At 45.4% G+C, this 18,380-nt stretch overlaps 1 protein-coding gene across 4 annotated transcripts in view; it reads right to left on the reverse strand.

Moving 5' to 3' along the window:
• RNF216 (ring finger protein 216) overlaps positions 1-18,380 on the reverse strand; it is a 104,134-nt gene that overhangs the window by 54,088 nt on the left and 31,666 nt on the right. For all 4 annotated transcript variants that reach the window (XM_055134956.1, XM_055134952.1, XM_055134955.1 and 1 more), the window contains 5 exons: positions 17,684-17,823; positions 14,358-14,408; positions 12,335-12,472; positions 10,824-10,972; positions 8,762-8,840 (listed from right to left, as the gene is read on the reverse strand). In XM_055134956.1, the coding sequence (XP_054990931.1) occupies positions 8,762-8,840; positions 10,824-10,972; positions 12,335-12,472; positions 14,358-14,408; positions 17,684-17,823 (557 nt within the window). The remainder of the gene's footprint in view (positions 1-8,761; positions 8,841-10,823; positions 10,973-12,334; positions 12,473-14,357; positions 14,409-17,683; positions 17,824-18,380) is intronic.

Raw genomic sequence — 18,380 nt, forward strand, 5'->3', positions numbered from 1 at the left:
AACTAAGGCTAATTTTTAATGTATGAAATAAGTTCTTTTATGAGGCTATAGGGATTTGACCTTAGAAGCTCCTTAGCCTGTTTCTTTTTGAGAAACAAATCCAACGCCAGTTTGAAAACTCTCAATACTTTATAAGTTAGTCTTTGGATGGAAGGATGCTTGGAAGGTAACTTGGTCTCTCTCTGGCCTTTAAACTCAACTACATGCTAGGTAAAAGAGTCACTCCAGGGAGGGACAAGCTTCTGGGGTCCTGCCATCCTGCACCATCTCAGCTGGGTATGGAGTTTGCCTTGCACGTGGCAAACTTGGGTTTGATCGCTGGCACCACATATGGTTCCCTGGGCCTGCCAGGAGTCATCATCCCTGAGCACAGAGCCAGGAGGAAGCCCTGAGCACCTCAAGGTATGACCTAAAAACAAAACAAAAACCCCAAACATAAGACAAAAAAGTAAAATATACACAAAAGTGGTTAATACAATAAACCCCATGCACCCATTACTCCCATTTCATAATTACCAACTTGTGGTCAATCTTGGTTTATACCTTATCCGTTCTCTCATTCTCCTCTTCCACTGTAATCATGATGCAAATCCCAGGCTACCTGGGATTAATTTGTAAATATATATATTCTTATATATATTTATATATGTATATTATATATAAGATAGGACTCTTCAAACTAATCCCCGCCGGAAAAACACAGCAACAAATAAGTCCCAAATCTGGACTCCTCATGTCACCTTCCAGCTATGGTGCTGAATGGAAAAGGAACAAGAAGGCACCACAATCTGTAGGCGCCTACTGGCAGCCATCTCAGTTCTGCTGGTTTGAACTCGGAGGTCAAACACCCACCTCCAGGAACTCTTACTGCATCTGCTCTGGTTTTCAGTATATATGCTGAGAGACAACATATCAGCATCTGACAGTTCCTCAGGCTCACCTCAGTGCTGTGGAAGTGCACTTAACTCTCTCAGCACTGCTTAGTCACCAAGATCATTTGAAGACCATCTTCACAAAGATGTAGTACGGACAGACACATGGCTGTCATTTGGTTTCAAAAGATGTGGCAGAAGGTTGGAGCAATAATACAGCAGGGAGGGCTTTTGCCTTGCATGCAGCCAACCCCAGTTCAGTCCCTGGCATCCCTTATGGTCCCCTGAGCACCGCCAGGAGGAATTCCTGAGTGCAGAGCCAGGAGTAACCCCAGAGCACACGGAATCGTTGGGTGTGACCCAAAAAAGGGGGGGAAAAAAAAGAAGATGTGGCAGAAGGGTTGGAGCTATAGTATACAGTGGGTAGGCTGTTTGCCTAGCACACGGCCTGGGCTCGATCTCTGGCATCCCATATGGACCCCAGAGCACTGCCAGGCATAATTCCTGAGTGCAGAGTCAGGAGTAGCCCTGGTCATCACCAGGTGTAACCACAAAACACTGAAAAAGGAGAAAAGAAAAGAAAAACAACAACAACAACAACAAAGATGTGGCAGGATTGGCCCCTTCCTTAGCCTGCTATACTGGAGATAAGAGTAGTGGCCTCAGGGGAACAAAACAGGTGACAGAGGCCTTCTCTATCCTCTGTTTGCTTGTTTCAAAGTCAAGGACGACAATGCAAAATAAAAAACCACTGGCATTTCTCAGCCACCATACAGCAGTGGGAAATGACCTTGAATTCATTAGTGCAGCCCATGCTCTGCTAGGATTTTGCTCAATGCTCTGAACATCCTTCTTTGCTACTGCTTCCTTTGCTCACATTCCTCCTCCCTGACACACACACCCACGGGAACACAGGGTGTTTTCATGCTTGTGTCATTACCATGGCAATATTTCTCTGCTACCTAGAAGGCTGGAAACCCTGCAGTGCTCTGTGCTGAGAATGCAAAAAGGGGACACAATTGCTCTGTCCTCTAACACACATGCTCCATGCACACATGCACGCAAGTGCTTGCTCGCTCTTTCCTTCAAGGACATCACAACAAGAGTCACTGTGACAAATTAAGATGCTGACATGCAGTAACATATAATTAGTGTGAAAACATAAAGGAGGTAAAAGACTCTTTTAAAAAGGTTTTGCATGCCAATTCTTCTGTGCTTCTTAAGGCAAGATTTCTGAAGACTTTTAAGCAAAATGCATCTCTCCTTTGATGAAGCCACAGACAAAGAAAAATGCCATTAAGTTATTTTAACAAAACATGTAAAAGGCATTAAACAGTCTGTGGTTTCCAGAAAGAGCAGCACTCAAAGTTTATGATCTCTGTATGGTCTGTGAACAGGATCAGACTGAGAAGAGTCTGAGAGGCTACGGCTAATGGCAGCCACAAAAACCATGCAAAGGGTCAGAGTTCATCTAAATAAAGGGTTCATACAAACCTGCTAAGAAACCAGAGGTTTTCCCCCTGGAAGTCATATCGACATTGAGCTTTAGAAGAGACTAAAACAACAGCAAAAAAGGAGTCAATGAGGTCTTCATTAGGCCCGAATCTCTACTCCAAGGACAATACAAGTGAGCCTGCCTGCAGCACTAAAGGTATTGACATGTTTAGGATTCAAAGGTCTCTGCCCTCCCAGGACAGAAAGATTACCAATGAGTCATGGAGACAAGCCGTGGACTTTCATCTTTACTTTGTGACTAATTATGAATTCTATAGCAAAATGCATTATCTGTTTTTTTTGTAGGCCCATCCAAACCTTGATCTCTTTGAGTATGCCTGAAGATAAAAATCTTCCCGGGTAGGGATGAAGAATCAGGAAGAACCTGGAGGAGAGGTGCACTGAACCCCGGAAAGCAAATCCACAGACAACTCCACAGGACAGAGCTCACCCCGAGAAGCCCAGTGTTACTTCCCAGGCTCAAAGCAGGCAAAGATGGAAGTTGTCATTTCTCAAACATCTAGCTGTTAATTACAAAAGTTCGTTTCAGGGTTGACTCCCTACCCACGATCCATCCCCAGTACCACATGGTTTCCGGAGCACTGCCAGTGTGGCCCTGCTGGTCCTGTCCTGGAGATCCCCAGGAGCACTGGGCCAGAGCAGCACCCTTCTCAGACCCACCTGGTTGAGTACCCTCAGGAATGGCCCCTAGGCTCCCTGTGCACAACTGGGTGACTCCATCTCTAATGTGGCTTCAAGCATCAGCCGCTCTCCTTTCCTTAGTAGTCTGCCAGTAAGAAATCTCTTGAGCACAGAAGTAGAAAAATAAAGTTAAGTGAGGAATCATTTGTTCCCCCCAGGGGAATTTCCATCAGCCCACTTGAAGGGAAGACAAGGTTCTCAGGGCAGCAGACTTCACAAAGTTGGAAGTCCCTCAAAAGTTCTAGGAATTCCTTACTGCACTGACGTGCACCCCACATCCAGCTGTCTGTTCACACTGTGCTTCACATGGCAGCAGTGATCTGAAAGAGCCTGCTCTGCAGTGAGCGTTTCACCTACATCATGCCTGAATCACAGACTCCCAACAGGCTAGCTTTGATGAGGAGCCAGTACTTTCCTCGGAAATTCTGTAACATATGGTTGTTCTCCTTTTACAGATAAAGGAAAGTTACTCAGGAATATGCTGTATTCCTCCAAGGTCACAAAGCCACATAGTAGAAGGGCTGGAACAAAAGCAGAAGTAGGTTTTAGTTCAGAATCTTGCATCTCAGGGGGCACAGGGGGTGGGGGAATACATCAAAATCTCTTATCTTAACTATTATGCCACAGTTTCCTGAGCTGTAATGTGAGCAATAGCTGTGGAATTTTGATTATTTGGTCTTATACCACTGGTATAGTGCTTGACTCACACTTAACACACGGGCCATGGTTCTATTAGAAAGAACACCCCAAATATGTAACTTACTACTCAGGTCCAATATCAGTACCTATCCCAGTTACTCAGACAAAGGAAATATGTCTCTTCATTTGGAACAGGAAGTTGTGTGACTTGTCTCCAGAAAGTGAAACTTTTTTCTTTTCTTTTCTTTTTTTTTTTGCTTTTGGGCCACACCCAGCTGTGTTCAGTGCTTACTCTGGGTTCTAGTCTCCAGAATCATGCCTGGCAGGGCTTGGGGGAACTGTATGAGATATGGACAGGCAAGTGTCTTACATGCTGTATTATCTCTCAGACCCCCAGAAGACGAAACTTTTTTGGTTTCTTTTTGGGTCACACCTGGAGATGTTCAGGGTTCTGCACTCAGGAATTACTCCTAGCAGTGCTGAGGTAACCTTATGGGATGCCAAGGATCAAACCTGGTTAAGGCCCATGCAGAGCAAGTACCCTACCTGCTGTGCTATCTCTCCAGCTCCAAAGATGAAACTTTTAAACCCTCCAGAGTAGCTTCATGGCTGAGAAACCAGCATCAGTGAATTCCAAGAAGAGGATACAGCAGAGCAAGCCCATCTCCTGAGGTCCAGGCTGCTGAGTGTTCTTGGCCGTTTCCAAGTTTGCACCAACAGCTCAGACTGGACCACTTGTGCTCTGAGATGCATACTACTGGGAAACTGAGGTGCTGTGTCAGTGCTTGGGAGTGAGCAGCACATTACCTTGTGCCCCTTACCATGTCTCAAGTCAACCCCAAGGCAAGGCAAAGGGCAGAGGTAGTGGCTTTTACAATTCATGTCTGCATGTGGGAGCAAGAGGATGAATTATAGGAGTAAAAACAACTTTGCACATGGCCTACCCAGGTTTGGTCCCTGCACTGTATCTGGTCCTCTAAGCTTGCCAGGAGTGCTCCCTGAGTGCACAGCTAGGAGTAAGACCTGAGCACTCTGATGTGGCCCCCCAAACCAAAAACCAACTCTGTAAGACTGAGGGGAAACTACAAGATCCCCTTTCCTACCAGCATCCTATATCAATGCATGCATACTTGTATTTTCCCCTGCTTCAGGGTAATCCTCATCTCCCTTTTAACTGAGTAGCTGTAAGTAAGGGAGGAGAGTGGTATTTGTGTGACTTACTGGGGATGCAGACAGGGAGGAAAGGGTAACAGTGCATCTGGCTTCTGTTGCTTTTGTTCCTACTGGAATGCTCTGCTTATCATCTGCTAGACATCAGATACAGAAGTGTTCACCATTTACAGATTCCCTGTGCTATTCACTGGGGGGAATTTCAGAAGGAAACTAAAAACAAAATCAAGAAAAGCAGGTTAAATTTTGGCAGTCAATTGGTGCCACTGTGCCAGCTCTACTCAGGGACTGACGGACAAGGGGAGGAAGAATGTTAGGGATCCACTGCAGGGGTTCTCCCAATGGCATCTCCCATTTAGCAGTTCTCATCAGCAGCCTCATACCTCTGGGTCCCTCTCCCAGGGTGACCAGAGACGCAGAAGAGCAGAGGGATATGTGGGGCATCCTGCAGTGACCTCAGCTCTCACGCTAACCAAAAAGAACCTTTGGGAGGAATTCCCACAACACTCACTTCTTTTGCAGACTTACATTATGCAGCGTGATCTTCCACACCAGCAAATGAATCCTCATTTGGGAGCTTAAAAATCCTTTTGTTATCTAAACATTTGGTTCCTGTCAACACTACTTCCTGAATAAAGGTCCTCCCTGATAGTAAGGACAATAGGATCAAACTCCATTCACACAAGATCAATGTAAAGGCCTGTGCTCAGCACAGGAGTCAGCTGACCAGCTGGCATCAAATCACTGTGCTGTTAATAAGTGCCAAGCATCCACTGTCACAGCTGGAGCGACCCTGGCATTGACAGCTGCTAGAGGCTCTTCTCATTCCCCCCACGAAGCCCCTCAGTTAACTGTGGGAGGCCACAGACACCTGCTTTGCAGTGACAAACTGCTTCACTGCAGATGGATATCTATTTCACCGGGCCTGCCACTAATACCAAATGCCACAAAGGTTAGGATGGGATGTTTAAAGGGCAGAACTCGTGAGAGAGCTAGCAGTGATAAAGTCACAAAGACCCGATGTCACACAACCATAACTCACACATCAGTTCCAAAAAAGCCATGGCAGCAGGTGGTTCTCAATAAGGATTCTGAGGAAGGCCTCACCACTGACTCCCCTCCTGGTACTTGTTTAAGTGCTAAACCCCTCTGAGTGGCTCTGGTCACCTTCCTTGAAAGTTCTTAAACATCTCTAAGTTTGCAGAGCAAAGCTGTGGTTTCAGGAAGCAAAGAGATTCAACAGGGAAATTTATAGCCTTAGATTCCTAAGCAGTCCAGACACTTCAAATCTCCTTTTATCTATTACCCACACCAAACACAACCAATTCCTTAGTAGCAAGATACAAACAACTTGAGGAACCTTTTATTTGAGAATGAGCAGGTGGGAGGGCCTGCTGAAGCTTTCAGTGAAACAAAGACACAATAGAGATAGCCTGAGTAGGTATTCAAATTCTTCTCCAGATAAGGATCAATGTAACTATCTCAACTCAGTGTGACAAATTTCTGGAAATCTAACTGGAGTTTAATAAATCACTGGCAAAGATTCTCAATGAGGAAGCAGATGCCCTTCACATCACACAGGCCCAAACTAGTTTGTACCTCATTTTTTTTTTTTTTTGCTTTTTGGGTCACACCCAGCGATGCACAGGGGTTACTCCTGGCTCTGCACTCAGGAATTACCCCTGGCGGTGCTCAGGGGACCATATGGGATGCTGGGAATCAAACCCGGGTCAGGTTTGCATGCAAGGCAAACGCCCTACCCGCTGTGCTATTGCTCCAGCCCCTGTACCTCATTTCTTAAAAGTTAGATATCTTCAAGGGCTGTTGGTTTAGCCCTGATACTGAAGACAATAAACAAACAAACAAACAAATAAATAAACCCATCATTGGAATGTGTACAATGAGGGGCAGGGGAGACAGCTTGAAAGGGTTGAAGCACAAGCCTGGCATGTAAGGACTTGGGTTAGATTCCTAGAACCATCAGAGTACCCCAGTGGCCCCCAGCACTGGGGGTGAAATACTACCAGGAAGAGCCTTGTGGGCCCCTTGGGCACTGCCTGGAAGACAACCCAACCCCTACAAAAAGAGAAAAATAAAGAGAATGTGTACAAGTGAAAAAAGTAAAAACATGGATTCAACAGTGATTCTTTTGTGTTAGACTCTGGATGCATGCAGTGATTTAAGTACTAAGTCTAAAAGAATTATGTCAATTTGGCTTCCAAGACATTGTTTTTAGTGACACCCATACTTTTTGAAATCCCCAGGAGAAATGCTACTCTTCCTCTGGAGTGTCAGTGCCACCTAGCGGCACATTCCTTTCCCTCCACCAGACAGGGTGAGGACTACTCCATACCACAGGGTGGTGCAGACTTCAGGTTGCCAGGAGACAGTTTTTGCTTAACTTGCCTCAGTGGGTGATGCCCTGCCCTAACAGTGCCAAGTGATGATAGAATGTGAATACATCGCCCACAAGTTCTGCAAAGCCCCACGCTGCATGCCTGTTACAATAAACACTGCTGAGGGACTTGAACATGTGACTCAATGGGAAAACTTACCTTGAGCTTAGAAGGCTCATTCCTTGTTTTTGTGCCACGGCAATGCCTGGGGGGTTGGGATTCAAACCAGGGTCATGGCCATACCACATACTAAGTATCTCCTTACCCTTTGTACTACCTCTTTGGTCATTAATACTATTTTGCACTTTTTTGTTTTGGGGTCATATCTGGTGGTGCTTAAGGACTACTTCCAGTGGTGCCCAGGGTCAAACCTAGGATTGTGTGTGCAAAGTATTTGCACTAGCAAATTAAGTCATCTCTTCAATCCGGGACTCAACAGTTTTAAGGCAGTACCTTCCCTAAACTTCCTGATAAATTTAATATGAGTCTAGTAAAAATGCCCCTGTGCCTTGTTACTGTGTCAGAATCCCCACATTAAAAAGAAAAATGACCTTTCCTCAGTCTTTACAGACCAACTTTATATGGAGGAAGATCTTCACCCATGAACCTGGTGTAGATTCTGAGGCTCCTCAAATCTTTGTGTAGATGTGTATCATGTGAATATATGTGCACAATTCTCTAGCCTTTCTTTCCCCCTTAAAAAAAAAAAAAAAACTACTTAGGTTTTGCTGAGGTGTCTTTCTTTGAGACATTCATGCAGTCTCCTGCTCCCTCTAGTGTTTCTATGTAGTTCTGCAGATAATCTGGAGCTGCACTAACTACCCCCCACACCTCTTTGTTTTTTGTTCTCAGCTGCTTCAAGGCCTCTAGAACCTTTAGCTTCTATAAACTGTATATTGCAACCCCACAGCTGGTTTCTTAACAATGTAGGGGTGGTGCAAACAATTGGCAGCAGTTAAAAATCCAAAATTAACAGTGTAAGGAATCTAAAGTGCTTCCGGCAGCACTCACGTCTGTGTTGCATTCTTGCCTCTCTCAGCCAAAGAGAGAGCTCAAAGGGCTGAGCACATGCCCTGCATTATCTCTGGAGCAGTGCTGGGATACCCCATGCACCCAGCATTAAGCTTTGTTAACATTAGGGTGTGTGTGAGAGCACATACTTGAGTGCATGTGGATACCTGCGGATGCACACAATCTTAAGATAGTTGAGCATCACAAAATGTGGAAAAGAGCAAGAAAAACACTGACACAGAGGGGAAAAAAACAAAACCAAAAACCCCTCACAATTTCCACGACTGCATCCACCCTAGTAGGCAGAGAGTGTAACAAAGGGACCGAGAGTTCTGGACTCGAATCAGGTTCCCAGCACTCATGAAGAAACACATTGACATCCTCTCACAGGTCAATACGCAGAAAACCAGATGTAATTTGGGCCAGAGGAAGAGCCCGTGGTGCCAAAACTCAAATATAAAACACCTCGCTCCCTACCTTTCGGCATCGAGGATTGGGACAACTGAATCTCTTCACATCACTGTCCAACAGAGCAGGAAAGCTACAGGAAGGACACCTGGAGTAAAAAACAAGAGAATATTACTCATAATACTAACATTTGAGGGTGGGAGTGATAGTACAGCAGGGAGGATTGTTTGCCTTGCATGAGGCCTACCCAGGTTCATTCCTCGGCATCCCATATGGTCCCCCGAGCAACGCCAGGAGTAATTCTTGAGTGCAGAGCCAGACGGGACCCCTGAGCAACACTCGGTGTGACCCAAAAAGCAAAAAATAAAAATCCAAACAAACAAACAAACAAAAAAACCCAAAAGTTTGATTTGATTCAATGTGATTGTTAAGACTAAAATGGGAGTTTTTTCCAGACAACATATGGCTTTTTTTTTTTTCTTCAAGTTTTGTGGTCACACCCGGTGAAGCTCAGAGATTATTCCTGGCTCTTTCGTGGCTCGGGACCAAATGGGACGCCAGGGAGTAAACCCACTATACTAATACTATGGCCCCTAGACAATCATATAGCTTTTATTTTTTCATTTTTGTTTTGGGGCTACACCCAGCAGTGCTCAGTGATTACTCCTGATTCTATACTCAGAGATCGCTCCTGGCAGTACCCAGGGGTTCATACGGGGTGTCAGAAATTGAACCAAGGGGGCTGGAGGATAGCACAGCGGGTAGGGCCTTTGCCTTGCACGCGGCCGACCCGGGTTCGAATCCCAGCATCCCATATGGTCCCCTGAGCACCGCCAGGGGTGATTCCTGAGTGCATGAGCCAGGAGTGACCCCTGTGCATTGCCGGGTGTGACCCCCCCAAAAAAAAGCAAAAAAAAAAAAAAAGAAAAGAAATTGAACCAAGGTTTGGGGCTGGAGTGATAGCACGGCGGGTAGGGCGTTTGCCTTGCACGTAGCCAACCTGGGTTCGATTCCCAGCATCCCATATGGTGCCCTGAGCACCAATTCCTGAGTGCACAAGCCAGAAGTAACCCCTGTGCATCGTGGGGTGTGACCCAAAAAGAAAAAAAGAGAAAAAAAATTGAACCAAGGTTAGCCGCACACAAGGCAAGCACTCTACCCGATGTACTATTGCTGCAACCCTACAATAGTGTAACTCTTTAACCCTGGGTTGTACGGGGGCAACACCTGGCTGAGCACAGGGACTGAACTTGGGCATCCCGCATGCAAAATATGTACTCAGCCCTTTGAGCCACCTTTCAGGCTCTCTCTCTCTCTTTTTTTTTTTTTTGCGACCATAACTAGTATTGGCTGGGGTCTACTCAGGACTCAGTGCCTGTAGGTGCTCCCTATGTTGTAAAGGAGACCAAGTTGTACCAACAATCAAACCCTGGCCTCCTTCACAAAAACCCTATGTTCCAGCTCTCTGCGTCAACTCTACAGCTTCTTCTTTGGTTCTCTTGTATAAGTTTTGAGCCCCAGTCACTACTCCATGGCTGGGGAGATAGCTGCAAGCATCCAAGCGCCTGAGTTCAATCCCAAGCACCATGAAACCAATCATTAGTAGGCTGAAACCTCCCTTCCAAGGGCTTTCACAGAGAGTGTAGATGCCAGTCTAGGTCTCAATGCAAACCACTTCCTAAAGACCCATCCCCTAGCTTTCTGAGCACACCCTGAACATATCTCTCTGCTAACACATAATACAATGATAGTTCTTACAAACCAGATGATTAAGAGGTGCTGAGGAATGCAGGTAAAAATATAAGCAGCACATTTTTCATTAATAAAACTGCCAGGGCGACAGTACAGTGGGTACTACATTTGCCTTACATGTGGGCAACGTAGGTTTGATGCTTGGCATCCCATGTGGTCCCCTGAGCAGGGTCATAAGGCAGAGCCAGGAGTAACTCCTGAGCATCAACAGATGTGGCTCCAAAATAAAAAACAAAAAACCAAACTGTCTTCTTGTTCATCAGCAAGTAATACCAGAAAATCCAAGAGCCCAGAAGATGTTCCTTCATTACTGAAGTGCCCGGGCAGTTTCCCTAAAGGGAAGGAGTTGATGGCAGACACCCTCCAACTCTGAACATACCTGACAAGCTCATCAGCATAGGCTGCAGCAACTTCTTCTTCAGCTTTCCGCTCATAGTATTTACCCAGAATGGTTTGGGGTAGCACCTTTTCCAGCTCGCTGGTTGGGAACGAACATGTGCAGCTGCCTTCCATGCAGCTAAGCTCTGACTAGATCAGGGAGCAAGGGGAAGAAAAGAAAAGGTCAACCAAGTTTTCAGGAAAACATCTCCATGATTAAATACACATTTCAATGTTAGAAAAATAAAAATAATGCTTAAGGGCCAGAGCGATAGTACAGTGGGTAGCGTTTGCCTTGCACGCAGACAACCCAGGTTCAATCCCCGGCATTCCATATGGTCCACCAAGTCCTGCAGGGAGTATTCCTGAGTGCAGAGCCAGGAATAACCCCAGCATTGCTGGGTATGACACAAAATGCCAAGAAAAAAAAAAGTGCTTAAGAACTCAGATTTTGAGGATGCAGTGATACTATGGCAGTAGAGCACTTGTCCTGCATGTGGCCAACCCAGATTCAATCTCTGACACCACGTATGTTCTCCCAAGCGCTGCCAGGAGTAATCCCTGAGAACAGAATCGGAAATAAACTTTGAACACCAATGTGAACCCTCCACCCAAAAAATAGAAACTTCAGATTTTGAGATGAGAAGGTCTCTCAGTCCCTCTTAGAAACCACACTTCAAAAAATTGAAACTAGGGGGCTGGAGAGATAGCACAGCGGGTAGGGCGTTTGCCTTGCACTCGGCCAACCTGGGTTCGATCCCCAGCATCCCATATGGTCCCCTGAGCACCGCCAGGAGTAATTCCTGAGTGCATGAGCCAGGAGTAACCCCTGTGCATTGCCAGGTGTGACCCAAAAAGCAAAAAAAAAAAAAAAAAAAGAAACTAGGATATGAAACTCCATGTCCATCCCTGATACTATCAGAAAATCCTGTTAGTACCCACAAAGAAGTAAAGTAGATGTGGAAGGGAAAACGCAGGGAAGAGGAAGGTCATAGCACAAGGTCTGAATAGTAATCAGGCATGGCCCCTGGTTCCCTGAGCACTACATAAGGATCCCCTCCAGCCCCAAAATATATTCCTTTCCCACTGCTTTAGACTAGTGGTAACAAATGACTTGAATAGAATAGGGAACATATAATCCAATTATAAATATTTTGTAAATCTATTTTTACAATATATATTGTAAAACTCTCCTACATTCAAAGATGTTGCCAGGTGCCATCTCTGATTCCCTCCTTAATTCTCATCCTAAGTTGGAAGATGAGTGAGAGACTCCATGCCCCTGCAGAGCAGGTGCAGCGGCATGGGAGAATGGACCTATCCCATGACAGGGAATCTGCTGTGCTCTGCAGCTATTAAGTGCACACTGGGACTGTCCTGAACATATATGAGCATGCCTTAGTGGAACTCTACCTCACATTCCAGAAAAGGTACTTCTACGAGATCTGACACTTAACTATAGGCCTTAAACTCTGAATGTCTCCATATATGGACATATGCCCAAGTTCTTACCTTTCCAGACCCAAAGACCGCTTCCTGGGCATATCTGATGAGACACTCCTTGCAGAACAAGTGAGCATCTGCACACTGCGTCAGCTCCTCAAATGGAAATTCCCCGTAGCAGCAACGGCACTCAATCAGCTGGCCATCCTGCAGGTCATCAGAAACACAAAAGAAATTCTCTCCACTAAAGCAGAGGAGACAGTTATGGCTCAAATAACGCATAGCCACACTCACTCAGCTCAAAACTAATCCTCAGAAATCACAAAACAATGAACTGATTTCTGTCATACAAATTTGGCTGAAGATGCTTTATAAATATTAAATATAAAAAGACAGAGAAGGGGCTGGAGTGATAGTACAGCGGGTATGGCGTTTGCCTTGCACGCGGCCTACCCGGGTTCAAATCCCAGCATCCCATATGGTCCCCTGAGCACCGCCAGGGGTGATTCCTGAGTGCATGAGCCAGGATTGACCCCTGTGCATTGCTTGGTGTGACCCAAAAAGCAAAAAAAAAAAAAAAAAAAAAAAAAAAAAAAAAAAAAAACTGATGGGGCCTTGAAGCTGGAGCCCAGCGGGGAGGGCGTTTGCCTTGCACGCAGCCGACCTGGGTTCTAATCCCAGCATCCCATATGGTCCCCTGAGCACCGCTAGGGGTAATTCCTGAGTGAAGAGCCAGGAGTAATCCCTGTGCATCGCCGGGTGTGACCCAAAAACCAAAAAAACCAAAAACAAAAACAAATAAAAAGACAGAGAAATTTTGTGCATTTGTTTTATATCATAATATTTACTCAGTAGTGCCAACAGAATTTATTTCTGTAATCCAATGCTAATATAAGAGCTGTAGAAAAGTAGCATGAAGGATACTATCCAAAAACTTTAAAAGTTGGCTTCTCCTGGTCTCGTTTTAAGATAGGAGTGTAAAGAGACTTAAACTAAAGCTGAGTGTCCAGCTCAATATTTATCTTGGGGCTGGAGTGATAGCACAGTGGGTAGGGTGTTTGCCTTGCACACAGCCGACCCGGGTCCGATTCCCAGCATCCCATTTGGTCCCCTGAGCATGGCCAGGGGTAACTCCTGAGTGAAGAGCCAGGAGTGACCCCTGAGTATCGCTGGTGTGACCCAAAAAGCAAAAAATATATATATATATATAAATATATATATATACACATATATATATTTATCTTAAGAGTTCACTAAAACTACAAAGCAAAGCAATAACTTTCAGTCCACTGAGAGATATATTTGTTTTATCAGTGGTTAATCCAATCACTGGCCCAATCCTATCAAGTAAGAAAAGGCCACACACAAAAATGGCAGACATACTTCCTTCTAGTGATACATGAATTCTAAATTTTTCTCTAAGAGTATATCCAACAGATCACCGGGGTAATTTTTTTTTTTTTTTTGCTTTTTGGGTCACACCCAGCGCTGCTCAGGGGTTACTTCTGGCTTTGCACTCAGGAATTACTCCTGGCGGTGCTTGGGGGACCATATGGGATGCCGGGGATCGAACCCGGGTCGGCCGCGTGCAAGGCAAACGCCCTACCCGCTGTGCTATCGCTCCGGCTCCCATCACCGGGGTAATTTTTAATAAAGTCATTTCTTTTACCAACTTCCCTTCAATTTCAATCCAAAACTAGTATCAAGACTATATCTAGAGTGAGAGATATCAAATTGGAATGCACCGCCACAGAGGCGGGGTGGGGTTGGGGATGGGATTGGGGGGGTGGGAGGGATACTGGGTTCATGGGTGGTGGAGAATGGACACTGGTGAGGGATGGGCTCTCAAACATTGCACGAGGGAAAAACAAGCACAAAAATGTGTGAATCTTTAACTGTACCCTCACTATGACTCACTAATTAAAAAATAAATAAATTTAAATAGAAAAAAGACTGTCTAGTTCATGTTCTGACTGTAACTTGGTCAAACCACAAACTCTGATCATTAGGTTATACAGAATTAATTTACTATCAAGATGCAAAAAATTAAAAAAACTGCCTATGAAAATAATAGAGTAAGCTATCAAACTACCTTTTGATACTGTTCTTCATTCATTTGCAGGGCAAGCAAAAAATCTTCGTGCTGAGGAAAAAAAACAAACATGAAGATAAAAATTTAGGAAATTAATTAAAATTAATTCAATTTAGAATTAATTCTCATAAAAAATAAGAGAACTCTATTATCAATGGTCATCTTTGATATATTATCAATGGTAGGTTACTCACCTGAAAATATGGAAGAAAGTTAAATTTGGGGCAAGAGGAAAAGTACATTAGGTAAGCGTGCAACCAACTCAGGTTTGAGCTTCTGTATCATATAATATCCCTGAGCACCGCCAGGAGTTATCATGAGCACAGAGTCAGGAGTAAGCCCCTACACTGGTGAACGTGGTTCCAAAAACAAAGAAAAGAGAAAGCTAGAGTAAAAAGAAAACCATTAAAATACTAGGGAATATGGGGTAAAATTTATTAGATATTACTTTAAAAGGAGGAGTAAAAGACTGACATAAAACATAAAACACTAGGGGGTGTGGTGCTGCCAGCAGGTCAACCTGTACCTGTGGGGTAAGTGCATCAGCAGCCTGATGGTGCCTTCAGGGTTCCCGATACCCCAAAATTGCTGCTGTGCCTATGGCCAGACCTCAACAACTTGGGATCAAATTTATGAAGTAATTAAATGGCCAAAAGTTAGGTGTGTGGGAGCCATACCCACAAACCACCTCTGGCTCAGCAATACAAGCTCATTTATTGATCTTTATTTATTTATTTATTTTGCTTTTTGGGTCACGCCCGGCAATGCACAAGGGTTACTCCTGGCTCTGCACTCAGGAATTACTCCTGGTGGTGCTCAGGGGACCATATGGGATGCTGGGATTCGAACCCGGGTTGGCCGCATGCAAGGCAAACGCCCTACCCGCTGTGCTATCTCTCCAGCCCCTATTGATCTTATTTTAGAGACCTACAGATATATCTTGAAAGAGATCAAAAGCAGCAGAAAAGCTCGTACCCGAGCATGACAGAACAGACCGGGGTAAACTGGAGGGGGGCGGGTTGACCTACGCTCACCCAAGCAGAGCCCCCAGCAGCCACTTGCTTCCACAATCCAAAATCACTGCCCTACCCCCAGACTGAATCCACCGTCTCAGGATGGACCTCACCAATACATAATCTGCTAAAAATTCTGTAATGTGGATCTTAGCGCACCAACAGCACCAGAGATACAACAGCAACTCATGGAAGACACCACAGTGCCAGAGATCTCTCCAGGCCCCATACCAGGCCAATTTCACTGGGGCACCCCAGATGGAGCAGGTGCAGTCACCTCTCCTACTCCAGATGGAATCCCGGTGACCAAGAGCTTCCACAAGCAAGGGCCAGGTATGCAGGCTCCAGGACTGAATTTCCAGGCCACATGGCGGCAGAGGACTAGGGTTGTCCCTTCCCAGGTCCCTGCCTGCCCAGCAGACTGGTGGTCATATCCACGATTTGCCTCTAGTTCTTTTTTTTTTTCTTGAGTCATACCCAGCGATGCACAGGGGTTGCTCCTGGATCTGCACTCAGGAATTACTCCTGGTGGTGCTCAGGGCACCATATGGGATGCTGGTAATCAAACCCGGGTTGGCTTCGAGCAAGCCAACTACTCTACCTGCTGTGCTATTGCTACAGCGCCTCTGGGCTTCATCTTTCTTTTTGGGGGGAGTCACACCGGGCGATGCACAGTGTTCACTCCTGGCTCTGCATTTCTTCTGGCTGTGCTTGGGGGCCCATATGGGATGCTGGGAATCTAACTAGGGTTGGCTGCGTGCAAAGCCCTGCCCGCTGTACCATCTCTCCAGCTCCTGAGCTCCATCTTAACACATCAATAGCCCTGGCCCACAACTCCCAATTGAATTCCAAAATGTTGTTAGTGCCATATAGAAATGTCTCTGATACTCAAAATGAGCAATGAAAAATAATCTAGTGTCTCCTCTGGAAGGTAAGCTTGAATGGTGGTGGGAAATTTTGAGCAAAACATAATGCCCAAAATTAGAGTACTGGGCTGGAGCAATAGCACAGTGGGTAGGGCATTTGCCTTGCACGCGGCCGACCCGGGTTCGAATCCCAGCATCCCATATGGTCCCCTGAGCACCGCCAGGGGTGATTCCTGAGTGGAGAGCCAGGAGTAACCCCTGTGCATAGCCAGGGGTGACCCAAAAAGCAAAAATGAATAAATAAATAAATAAATAAATAATCAAAATTAGAGAGTACTGGGGAAATTATTTGCCATAGAGGCAGGGTGAGGACTGGGATGTGGGAGATGGAAAATGTGCACTGGTGGAGGGATGGGTGTTCCATCATTGTATGGCTGAATCTCAAACACGAAAGCTTTGTAACTCTATCTCACGGTGATACAATTAAAAAAAAAAAAGAGGGGAGGGCTGGAGCAATAGCACAGCGGGTAGGGGTTTTCTTTGCACGCAGCCAACCTGGGTTCGATTTCCAGCATCCCATATGGTCCCCTGAGCACCACCAGGAGTAATTTCTGAGTGCAGAGCCAGGAATAACCACTGTGTATCGCCAGGTGTGACCCAAAAAGGAAAAAAAAAAAAGTAATGTGGAGTTCATGCCCAATTCAATCAGCTTAATCATGGCTGAACAAATAGCAGTACTCCTATATTATAAAAAACAACAAAAACACATAAAACACTTTTGAGTAGCAAAAAGGAACATAAGAAAAAAAATTTCAGATGGGTGAAAATACAGTTTGGCAATCTAAGTTTATTGGAGAGGCGAGTTAGGAAACAGGTGCTTAAATATTACCACTGAAAATGCAAAATAGTATAATCTCCACAGAAAGAAATTTCTATCTGACATAGTTTCTTAAGTATTTACTCTTTGATTCATCAATCCCACTTACTAGAACCCATGTCAAAGATACCCCGGGACAGGAATCTTAACTGCACACAAGGAGATTCATCACTGCACATAAGTGGAAATCACCTGAATGACCACCATAGGGGAATAATTGAACCAACTCTGGATCAACACTAACCACCACCCAAGATCTCTGTACAAAGGAATACAAGGGGCTTCCAAAAAGAGGCAAATCTGTACATAGCTGTAATTTTCAGGATGCACTGATAAATGAAAAAAAGAAAGAAAAAAAATCTCTCCAGCCACTGGTGTTTGTTTTGGGCTCTGCACTAAGGAATCACTCCAGCATAGGGATGAAAGGGATGTTCCAAGGCTGGCTCTGTGCAAGACAAGTGCCCCACCCGCTGTACTCTCTCTCCAGTTCCTTATGAAACAGTTCTATACTGAGCACTAACCACCACCCAGAATCCCGGAAACAAGATCCAGGCATAGCCGCCTACCTACCTCTGCCATCTCTTTGACTTTCTGCTCATAGAACTCCTGTTCTTGCTGCACAGCTGGCAGGAGGGCACGCCGCTCGTAGGACCTACAATGCCGCCGCTTGTTTTCCAGAAAGAACATTCTCTTTTCTATTTTTATGTTACCTAGGAGATATATGACAATGCAGGATCATGCAGAACACAGTTTGCTAGGACCCTAGGCAGTTGTTGAGTGGTCAGTTACCTTTTTCCTAGGTACATTTCAGGGCTCTCCTACAGGTGGAGGACTGAGCACCTCCCTCTTCCCTACCCTACCATGGACCCAGCCTTTCAGGTCCTTGAGCCTTCTGCTGTGTTCCCAATCGGACTTCTCCTATGTGTCCCCACAAGTCCTCACTCATTCCATGGAAGGAGGAATGAGTGGTAGGATGTCCAGTCTGGGGCAACATAGGATTGCTGTGTAGCACAGTCCTGCACACATGAAGGAGCTTCAGAAAATAGTGGCAGTCTTCTAAAGTGGCTGTACTAAATGACACTCTTTTCACCAGCAATAGGTGTGACTTCTTTCCACACTCCACATCCTTAATGCCTGTTATATCCCCCCTCCCCCCGCATCAGGATTCTGTGTCACAACTGGCAATGCTCAGGGGACCGCATGTCGTGGTGCTGGTGATCAAGCCAGGGTCAGCTGAATAAGCATCTTTCTGTACTATCTTTCCCCC

This window comes from Sorex araneus, chromosome 4 (assembly GCF_027595985.1).
Source record: "Sorex araneus isolate mSorAra2 chromosome 4, mSorAra2.pri, whole genome shotgun sequence".
Taxonomy (NCBI): Eukaryota; Metazoa; Chordata; class Mammalia; order Eulipotyphla; family Soricidae; genus Sorex; species Sorex araneus.